The sequence below is a fragment of the Babylonia areolata genome, chromosome 19 (assembly GCF_041734735.1).
Source record: "Babylonia areolata isolate BAREFJ2019XMU chromosome 19, ASM4173473v1, whole genome shotgun sequence".
Taxonomy (NCBI): Eukaryota; Metazoa; Mollusca; class Gastropoda; order Neogastropoda; family Buccinidae; genus Babylonia; species Babylonia areolata.
The window spans coordinates 11,003,549-11,015,131 of record NC_134894.1 but is presented as its reverse complement, the minus strand read 5'-3'; the positions used below and the strand labels follow the sequence as shown (position 1 = coordinate 11,015,131).

Here is an 11,583-nt window from a genome sequence, read left to right as displayed (position 1 = left end):
TCCAAGCCCTTCGACGTACGCAGCGGTGTCAAACAAGGCTGTGTCCTCGCCCCCACCCTATTTGGAATCTTCTTTGCTCTTCTCCTGAGGCATGCGTTCAGCACAGTGCAAGAAAGGATCTGCCTGCGGACCAGATCAGATGGCAGGCTCTTTAATCTCGCCCGCCTCAGAGCAAGGACAAAAGTCCGCGAAGCCCTCATCAGAGACATGCTCTTTGCCGACGATGCCGCAGTTGTGACCCACACCCAGCAGGACTTGTGGTCACTAATGGACCGCTTCTGCCAGGCCTGCAAAAATTTCAGTTTGACCATCAGTCTCAAGAAGACAAACATCCTAGGCCAAGACACACCATCTCCACCAGCCACCACCGTTGATGACTACGAGCTTGAAGCCATCCATCAATTCACCTTGGGTCCACCATCACCGACAACCTCTCCCTTGACACCGAGATCGACAAGAGGATCGGGAAGGCAGCCACAACGCTAGCCCGCCTCACACAAAGAGTGTGGACAAATCCCAAGCTGACCACGAAGACAAAGATGGCTGTATACAACGCCTGCGTCCTCAGCACCTTGCTGTATGGCAGTAAGGCATGGACCACACATGCTCGGCAGTAAAGGCTCAGTACCCAGAAAAGGGACGGCAGCCAACAGACCAGCATCACCTTACACATGTGACCACTGCGACAGAGACTGTCTCTCTCGCATCGGTATCTACAGTCACAGGCGACGCTGCTTGGTCCAAGCAGACAGCCTAATTAGACATTAGGTCGGATATACTCTATCCATGGTCAGCCATGACCGAAGGAGGCCTACTACAATATGGAATGATCAAGTGGTCGTCAAAGCCTGTAATTGTACAGAATGATAATACAATCTGCGTTTCGCCAACCCACGCATCCAACCACCCACTTCCCCACCCCCGAATCCCAACATCCCTCTTCTCTACAGAAAGAAAGAGAGAGAGAGAGAGAGAGAGAGAGAGAGAGAGAGAGAGAGAGAGAGAGAGAGAGAGAGTAAAAGCAAGGGAGAAAAGTAGCCATCAACTGACTATTATGACCAATTCAGGACCGATTTTCGGCGAGCACGTGAGACATTACCTTCATCCATTTCACAATTTTCATTCCCGGCATATGTGACTTTCGAGAGTGCACCTTTTGACACCTATCGCCGAGTGCGAATGTCGGTGGGGGCAAGATCACAATTACCACAATTACTACATTGACCACAATCATGCCGTTATTCGTATTTCCTGTCTGCTCACAGTCCATCCCCTTTCCAGGTTGTGAATGCCATTCCAAAATGTCTGTGTCTTCCATTATTATTTGATATTGTCAGGTTTTTTCTTTTGTGTGTGTGTGTGTGTGTGTGTGTGTGTGTGTGTGTGTGTGTGTGTGTGTGTGTGTGTGTGTGTGTGATTTCCGCTTGTTCTATGTTTTTCTTTTCGTCATTTGTATAGCCTTGTGTACTGTTGTTGTTGATATTGTTGTTAATGTTTTTGGTGGTGGTTGTCGTACTGTTGTTGTAGTTTTGATAGTGTATCATTATTTTCGTTGCGAGATGTGAATTCATTCTCTGTTCGATATAATTAACCGTTCAACGTCGTGCAGTGTGTGAGCCGGATATGACGACACTCTCTTCACAGGAAGCGCATTCCGACCTTCGCCCAAACAATTGATTGACTGACGGGCGCAATAGCCGAGTGGTTAAAGCGTTGGACTGTCAATCTGACCGTTTTTACCCCGCCACGTAGGCAGCCATACTCCGTTTTCGGGGGTGTGCATGCTGGGTATGTACTTGTTTCCATAACCCACCGAACGCTGACATGGATTACAGGATCTTTAACGTGCGTATTTGATCTTTTGCTTGCGTATACACACGAAGGGGGTTCAGGCACTAGCAGGTCTGCACATATGTTGACCTGGGAGATCGGAAAAATCTCCACCCTTTACCCACCAGGCGCCGTCACCGAGATTCGAACCCGGGACCCTCAGATTGAAAGTCCAACGCTTTAACCATTCGGCTGTTGCGCCCGTCGACTCCGTGACAACCTCCGACATTTAGACTCCCTCGCCTTTTTCAAATCTGGCCCCTTCTCTCGGCAGTACGTTTCGCTGTGGTATGTCCATCCGAACAGTATACCAACATACTGCTGTACATGAGGTATGCTTGAAAATAGTATGATAGAGAGAGGGGAAGTGGAGAAGGGAGGGGGTAGAGAGGGTTGTGGAGAGTGGAGGGGACGAAGAGAGAGACAGATAAGCAGAGCGGCAGAGCGATGGGCACTTACGTTCGCAAATGTCACCATGATCGTGATCAAATGACGGGTGATTACGTTGAGAAAATCAAGCTCGATGTACGGCGTGATAGCTTTGAGCACTGTACTGTATAAAGGGAACCCCCCTTATCCTGTAGGCCTCACGTTGGCGAACGTTTTAGCCTTGGGTCAGAAGCTTTCAATGCCAGTGTCAACCCGAGTCATTATGAAGTTCACCGCGTGTCTTCTGGCTGTAGTCTGCGTCATGGCAGGTGAGAATTATTTTTTTGTCTCTGCGTCTGATTCTCTCTGTCGGTCTGTGTCCGTTTATTACAAGGTGTGTGTGTGTGTGTGTGTGTGTGTGTGTGTGTGTGTGTGTGTGTGTGTGTGTGTGTGTGTCCGTCTGTCAGTCTGTCTTTCTATCTGTATGTATCTCTATCTGTATGTGTGTGTGTGTGTGTGTGTGTGTGTGTGTGTGTGTGTGTGTGTGTGTGTGTGTGTGTGTGTGTGTGTGTGTGTGTGTGTCTCCGTCTGTCTGTCTGTCTTTCTATCTGTATGTATCTCTATCTGTATGTGTGTGTGTGTGTGTGTGTGTGTGTGTGTGTGTGTGTGTGTGTGTGTGTGTGTGTGTGTGTCTGTGTCTGTGTCTGTCCGTCTGTCCGTCTTTCTATCTGTATGTATCTCTATCTGTATTTGTGTGTGCATGTGTGTGTGTGTGTGTGTGTGTGTGTGTGTGTGTGTGTGTGTGTGTCTGTCTGTCTGTCTGTCTTTCTATCTGTATGTATCTCTATCTGTGTGTGTGTGTGTGTGTGTGAGTGTGTGTGTGTGTAGGGGGGTGTGGATGTGTGTGTGTGTGTGTGTGTGTGTGTGTGTGTGTGTGTGTGCGCGCGCGTGTGCATGCGTGTGTGTGTGAGAGAGAGAGAGTGTGTGTGTGTTGTGTGTGTGTGGGGGGGGGTGGATGTGTGTGTAGGAGAAGGGCAGGTATGTATATAGCTTTGAACGAATGTGTGTGTATATATATATATATATGTGTGTGTGTGTGTGTGTGTGTGTGTGTGTGTGTGTGTGTGTGTAGCTTGCGAGCAACATTATCAGTGCGTAATGTGATATATATATAAGATTATGTATTTTGTAAAGCACATACAGCAGATTTCACAATAGTTTGAAGTATCCATTATTATCATTATAATTATTATTGTTTTTATTATTATTAATAATAATATTATTATTATTGTTGTCGTCGTCGTCGTTATCATCATCAGTGTTGTTGTTTTTGTTATTGTTGTTGTTGTAATGATGATGATGATGAAATTACAACACACACACACACACACACACACACACACACACACACACACACACACACACGCACACTGTTATAGTTGTTTGATGTTGGCGTTTTTAACGTTTCCATTTTTCTCCAGCGTTGTCTTTCCCAATCTTCCACATACACACACACATTTATCCCACCTTCCCCTCCCATAACCCCTGCCCCCTCCATTTGTTTTTTTTTTTTTTATTTTTTTTTTTTTTTTTTTTTTTTTTTTTTTTTTTTTTTATCTTCTTCGTCTAATATTACTTCAAGTGGAAAGACGTTAAACTAATGACAACAATAACAACACACACACACACACACACACACACACACACACACACACACACACACACACACGTGCGCGCGCACACGCGCGTGCTCGCACACGCACCTGTCACTGACCAGCCTGTTGACGAGAAATTGACATCCTGTCCCACACAGGGACCTACGCCTTGCCGTTCTTGGACACGGAGGGAACGAATCTGGACAGGCTGTTCCAGCGAAGAAATATCGACTGCGATGATGCTTCCACGATGGTGATGAACTGTGTGGAGCCCTTGGAGAAACTGGACCATCCCACCTCTGGACTTCATCTGGATTCCCTCAACACTTCCCACGCCCTCAACATGCTGTGCGAGTGAGTGGGCACGGAAATTACACTGTTTTGAAATTAAGTAGTAGTTTTAATCCGTTTACAATTACAAGAGACTAAAAACAAGGGTGTAACTCAAGGATACTTATCTTAGGGCAGTCTTACAATCTGTCTCTGCATTACCAGCAACAGCAACAACGATAATAACAACGACATAATGAAAAAAAAACACTTGAAAATAACAGAAATAAATAAATAAATAAACAAACAAACAGATAAATGAGAAACAAAACCACAGGAGAACTGAAGATCTGCTGGTCATACCACTGTATTATTCTTTGCCATATTTTCACCTTTTTAGACTTTTCCAGTTTTGAAACAAAACGCAACAACAAGAACAACAACAAGAAAAACCATCATCATTCAATCAAGCAGATACAGATTTTGAGACTGACCTTGTAAGAATGAGTGCTAACTGTGGCTCGTAGTCGTATGCTATTGATCATATGCTCCATTCTAAAACCGGACATCACACTAACAGGAAGATCACAGGCCTGATATATAGACTACAATCGGCTCCTAATAAAATTATATTTAAAAAAAGAAAACGAATACACTTTTAAAGTGACTTACATCTGTGGTTATGAAATTACCTCCTATCTACAATTCTCATATTCAATGTGAACATGTGAAAAATCTTCTTACCTCATTCATGTACAAATTCTTCAGCTCTATCATCTCTTTCGATTTGCAAAGTTTTGTGTAACAATCTGCTTATACTAGAAATGTTCCAAATTTTATCACTAGATCCATTGGATAGCTTCTGTAATTTTACCATCCGGATTAAGAAGTTAGACTGCTGTGTCTTTTTCCTGTATCTTTTCTTTTTTTTTCTCATATAGATCGGGGAATTACAGGGTAAACCTGTGAACAGATGAAGAACAGGAGGGAGATATTCTTCCAAAATGCCAATTGTTAATAGACTTTAAACAAAAGTCGCCGCACGCACAAACGCACATTCAAACACACCCTCTTACCCGCAAACATAGTATATACATTTAATAACACACACACACACACACACACACACACACGCACGCACGCACGCACGCACACACACACACACACACACACACATACAGAGAGAGAGAGAGAGAGAGTTTGTTTTTTTGCACACATGCCAAGGTATTGTAAACACGCACAAACAACTGAGAAAGCTTCAATCGTTCACTCATAAATCCTTTCTCCTTTACCCAGTGTACTGCACAACGCTCACACGTGTGTGAACAATGTCCACAATTCGTGTGGGCAAGAGGACTTTATAACCAGAATTCTTACGGAGACTGTGGAAAGAGTCGTGGGCCACATGTGTGACCCTGAGGGCAGAGCAGGTAAGCGGGGTCGGGGAGTGGGGGGGGGGCGCGCGTGTGTGTGTGTGTGTCTGTTTGTCTGTTTGTCTGTGTGTTTATTTACACTTGTGTTTATATTTATCTATTTATTTCATCATTGTTGTTATTCATATTATCTGCATCATTGTGTGTGTGTGTGTGTGTGTGTGTGTGTGTGTGTGTCATTTATTCATCTATCTAGCGATTGATCTGTCAATCGATCTATTCATTTCATTTTCGTTTTGCTTTTATTTACTATTTTGATTTATCAATTCGTTGATTTAATTACTTATCTACTTTTTACTTCATATCTTTTTTTTATATTTTCCCTCAAGGCCTGACTAAGCGCATTGGGTTACTTTGCGATTCAAGCATATGCTTAGCAGATGTAGTGCAGCCTATATAGATTTGTCCGAACGCAGTGACGCATCTTTGAGTAATTGAACTGATCTAAACTGAAGCGCTAGTGCGGAGGAGGACAGGGGATATAGACTGAATGAACCCTGGGCCTAAGCATTGCTCGTGCATCGAACTTCATGTCCTCGTTGCTAAATATCTATTTGCAAAAACCGCGGCAAGCAAACGGAACTAACTTCTACAGTATTTCCGGTTCTGGGTAGTGTCACAGTTTAGCATCCTAAATTTCTGGAGCCGAATTTAGGAGTGCTAAAGTGGGGATGGAATAAATCGCAGTTTAGCATCCTAAATTCCTGTGGTTGTGTCTTCTCGCGAAAACTTTTGCAGGGGATGGGGTGGAGGGTGGGGGGCGGGGGGAGGGGGGGGGGCAGGGGGGGGGGGGGCACATGGTGGATTTGATTCTATTTTCTGCGTTGTTGCGAATCAGTATGGCAGGGGAGGTTGCCGAGGCTGTGAACTCTGTTAGCGTTGAATGGGACATGGGGTGGGTAAGAGACACTTTGACACTTTTGACTCTTTACTGTCATTAGCTTAATAGCCCATGTGACGGGGGGGGTACAGGGGAAGTTACAGTGTCGTTTTATCCAAGGGTGGGTAAGAGAGACACAGAGAGAGACAGAGACAGAGACAGAGAGAGGAGAAGACAGAGAGACAGAGAAAGGAGAAGACAAGACAAGACAAAATTATTTATTTCGAGGATAATAGATAAGCACTGGTGTGGGTTTTTTTTTTACATCCAGTCTTCGCCCTGAATACGGTATACACTACACAATACTAAATAACAATTAAAGCAAAGCATGGTGTTAATACAAATACATAATAGAGGGACAGATTTAAACAATCATTTTTAAAGAGAGAGAGAGAGTCTGTATCTGTGTCTGTGTCTTTGAATGTGTGTCAGTGTATTTTGTGACGTGACCGCGTCGGTTTGTCAGTGTATGTGTGTGTAATTGTGTTTGTCTGTCTGTCTATCTGTTTGTTTCTGTGTTAAGGGTATGCATGATATGTGTGTTTTTCAGCCATCCTTCGAAACCAAGAGTGCTGGGATAACAAGGCCCTGGAAGAAGAGATAGAGACGTGTGAAGAGTGGAGTTTCGACGACGGCTGCCGGTAAATGTGACTGAACTGACAACTCACTCTTAAAACTGCACTCAGTTCTTTCAAATCTGGCCTTGAAACCTACCTTATTCCAACATATTTGGTGGTTTTTTGGTTGTTGTTTTGTTGTTGTTTTTGTGTTGTTGTTTTTTTTTGGGGGGGTTGTGTTTTTTTTGTTTGTTTTGTTTTGTTTTGTTTTTTTAATAACTACATCTACGACTGTTTATTCCCCGCTTAATCTGATGCAGTGTTAAGAAAGTTGGGCTACTTCAACTAAATCAAATAAACCGATACAGTTCTTTTCTTTTAATCTACCCTGGTGGCAATGTATGATCACGCCTGCAAAGTGTCTATATTTTACCTGTTCTGTCTGTCTGTCTGTCTGTCTGTCTGTCTCTCTCTCTCTCACTCTTTCTCTCTCTCTCTCCTCTCTTTCTCTCTCGCCCTCTCTCTCTCTCTCTCTCTCTCTCTTTCTCTCTCTATTTGCCTGCCTGTTTCTCTGTCTGTCTGCCTGTTTCTCTGTCTGTCTGTCTGTCTCTCACACTTCTTCTTCTTTACTTTCTCGCTCGCTCTTTCTTTCAGACGGTAGATTTCTTTCTTCTTTCTTTCTTTTTTTTTCTTTCGTTCTTTCTGTTTGTTAGTCTGTATCCCTGTCTGTTATTCTTTTTCTTTCCATTCTTTATGTTTGTGAGACTTTTCCTCTCTTTCACCAGTCTTAGTGTGTGTATTGTTTTCTTTCTGTCTTTTACCCTTCTTTCTTTTCTGTACCTCTTGCAAGCTGCAAGGACAATGACACGAGTTCTGTGCTAAGTCCATGTTCTTTTCATGCATGCACTCTCCTTTCCGTTGTGATGCAGTTTCTAAACAAAACTAGCGACTTAAGCCACACAATGTACGCTGTTCTGATCGAACTCTATCATCAGATTGGTTCCAGGAACAGCAGATAATACATTTAAATGTAGTAGAATACCTTTTAACACAGAAAAAAAAATTGCACCAGTGTATCAGAACTTTCCATTGGTCGTTGAAACGCTGTGGTGTGTGTGTGTGTGTGTGTGTGTGTGTGTGTGTGTGTGTGTGTGTGTGTGTGTGTGTGTGTAGGTGTGTGTGTGTGTGTAGGTGTGTGTGTGTTGTTGTTGTTGTTGTTGTTAAGAGAACTGATACGCATGACACTGATTTTCACCTTTCGATACCATTGATTACAGTTATTGGAGACTTGAAACCCATAGAGTGCTGATCTTGTACATGGAGCCAGTGGAGATGTTGCAAAAGAGGAGTGATGTGCTCAGATTTTTTCTTTCTGAGAACGAGTCGGGCAGCAGAGTTTTGTATGCGCTGAAGAGACTGAATGGATGAAGCAGGCAAACCAGACAATAGATAGCTACAATAGTCAAGACGAGAGAGAATGAGAGAAACGACAAGTCTAGATGTTACATCAATGGACAGAAGCATATTATACTACATATACTGCAAGCATATTATGTTCACCATACAACATTCCTTCCTAAAGTGGTAAAAAAAAAAAGAACATCTCAGAGACAGTACTTATAATTGCAGTCCAGTGAGATCATGGTAGCACTGGTACAGCGAACTGGACCAACACCTTCTTCTTCTTCTTCGTTCGTGGGCTGTAACTCCCACGTTAGCTAGCATGTACATGAATGGGCTTTTACGTGTATGACCATTTTTAACCCCGTCATGTAGACAGCCATACTCCGTGTTCGGGGGTTGACACACACACACATCCATTCTTCCTGTTCTTCTTCGCCCAGGCGAGCTGAACGGTTACGGGACTGCGTCAAAGGGAAGGTGCTGAGAAACTGCAACCGTGATGCAGCCAAGTTCATTGACGACCTCGTCTTCCATTCCATGGATCCCCTCCTTACCGTCATGCAGTGTGATTGGAGTCTGCGTGCAGCAAGTGAGTATGGCTGTAGATTTTGCTTTTTCTTTCTTTTTTTTCTCTCTCTCTTAGTCTTGTTTTTTAGTGCCCCGAAGACGTGGAACAGGCTCCCTTACGACCTTCAACACTCTTGACTCCCTCGCCAGGTTTGAATCTGGCCTTTAATCAAACTCCACCTCTTTTCTCAGGAATAATGTTCATTGTGGCATGACACATATATAAGCAATACATACTGTTATGCATGTGGTATGCTTGGCAATGTGTGTATGTGCGTATATGTGTATGTGCATGTATGTGCGAATGTGTGTATGTGTGTGTGTGTGTGTGTGTGTGTGTGTGTGTGTGTGTGTATTTGTGTGTGTGTGTGTGTGTGTGTGTGTGTGTGTGTGTGTGAGTGTGTGTGTGTGCGGATGTGTGTATGTGTGTGTTTTGGTGTGTGTGTGTGTGTGTGTGTGTGTGTGTGTGTGTGTGTAGGAGAAGGGCAGGTATGTATATAGCTTTGAACGAATGTATGTGTGTGTGTGTGTGTGTGTGTGTGTGTGTGTGTGTGTGTGTGTGTGTGTGTGTGTGTGTGTGTGTGTGTATGTAATGTGTTGTGTATAATATTGTGTGTTTTGAAAGCACCTAAAGCAGTTTTCTAGATACAGTGCTGCGTTTCCATCATCATCATCATTATTATTATCATCATTATTATCATTATTTTTATGTATGAACATTATTGTTATTATTATCATTATCGTTATTATTATTACCACTACTACTATTACTGCCATTACTATTACTATATTTATTATCATCATCATTATTGTTATCGTTATAATCATTATTATTGTCATTATCATCATCATCATCATCATCATCTTTATCAACTTTGTCTTATTCCTTGAGTGGAAACAGCATATAGTTTTAAAATCATGTTAACACTTCAGTGCAGTAATATGCAGGTTCACCCACAACTTCAGTGCTGCGATAGGCACTCCCAGTTGAATCTCTGTGGATTCTTCGACCTGTAATTTAAGATTACTACAACGAAACATAAATAATGGATATGTGTAGGGCCTACGTATGTGAAAGTTAAGTCGTGTTGGGCCAAATTGCGTTCTGTGTGTCTGTCTTTCCATCTGTAATGTTTGTCTGTGTGTGTGTGTGTGTTCCTTTTTGTTGTTGTAGTTGTTGTTGTTCGTTTGTTTTTAATATGCATGTCCGTAGTAGTTGGCTACTTTCTTTTCATATATCATTTGATGTTAAACGTTGTGTGTCTGTCTCTCTGTATGTGTCTCTTTATTTTCATTGCAGGAAGCGTCCAGAAACTGCTGTCATGGAAAAGCAAGTAATGCGCAGGCGCGAAGCAGGAAGAGATTTTGTTTCAGACAAGGGAGTATGATTGTTTTGTCCATACATTTGCTTTATGATTCGAAGCACAGTAGATCAATTCTAGTCGAGGATCAGCTGTTCACATTTACGATCATTCAGCTGTTGATGCAGCTACCTATACTGCTGCCACAACTATTACTACTGACATCCTTTTACATTTGTATCGAGTGATAAATGTCGACAATCTGTTGAGCAAATCCTCATGCCCCTTCTCCTCCTCCTCTTTTTCCTCCTCCTCCTCCTCTTCCTCAGCGCCATTGTCATCATAGTTGTCGCGTCTTCTTGAAAGGTTGAAACGGTTGTTCGTTTTGTTTTGTTTTTTTATGTGAATTAAGATTTTCGAAAGGTTGAAATATAAAAAAAACCTCCTTGCATAAGTTTGTCTGTGCCTCTTTTATGTTACGCGCGCGCGCACACACACACACACACACACACACACACACACACACACACACACAACTATATATATATATATATATATATATACCTACGAACACACACATACACACACAACAGCAACAGCAACAACGACAAAATACAAAGAGAAAGAGAGAGAGAGAGATCTGCCAGAACTTCGTCTTGCAAGAGCCAGACTGAGGCCAGATTATAGCGCTTTGGGTCATCGTCAAAAGAGAGAGCTAACACAATTCTTGCAGACACAACAACATTATTCAATATGTTCAGGAATTACCACAGACGACAGGACTTGCACTGTACCGCAACTGAGTGCTGAATAAACAACTAACTTCAATTGCTATTAAAGACTTCTTTTTCTTTTAGTGTCACGCTCGCTCAGGCGGATTGAAAAAAAAAACACCTTCTCCCACGCCAACCCTCCCTCACTACTGCCCATAGCCATGATATAGTCGGTCGTGTCCGACTAAAAACATCAGAACAGCAGAGGAGGCAACTAATGTCCCGACTATCTGGTCTAGAATTTGATGACAGTGGAGAGTGTCTTGCCCAAGTTACATCCCCACTCTATAAGCCAAGGGTTTTTTTAGGACAGACGGTGTTGGGATGGTTCCCAAAGGCCAATAACCTCCAAGGCTGCAGCGCTAGGAGCCAGTAGAATTTACCTCCTTGATTGAGAGTCATGGTCCTTCACAGAAAAATAAGATGTAGATGATTTCCTATTGCAATGGAGAAACCTTTGATAATACAGATTCCACTTTGCTATTGGCCCAACTGTAAACTTATGTCAATCGGTAATGAAAGCTGGGTGTTGGGCCTGTAAAAA

At 42.9% G+C, this 11,583-nt stretch overlaps 1 protein-coding gene across 1 annotated transcript; it reads left to right on the top strand.

Annotated features, from left to right (window-relative positions):
• The first annotated feature begins 2,294 nt into the window (after nucleotides 1-2,294).
• Nucleotides 2,295-10,650, top strand: LOC143294066 (uncharacterized). The gene is made up of 6 exons (XM_076605483.1): nucleotides 2,295-2,528; nucleotides 4,013-4,208; nucleotides 5,421-5,554; nucleotides 6,988-7,078; nucleotides 8,839-8,987; nucleotides 10,266-10,650. Exons 1-6 carry the CDS (start codon nucleotides 2,354-2,356, stop codon nucleotides 10,301-10,303), a joined length of 783 nt encoding a protein of 260 aa, XP_076461598.1. The 5' UTR covers nucleotides 2,295-2,353; the 3' UTR covers nucleotides 10,304-10,650.
• Nucleotides 10,651-11,583: the final 933 nt, after the last annotated feature.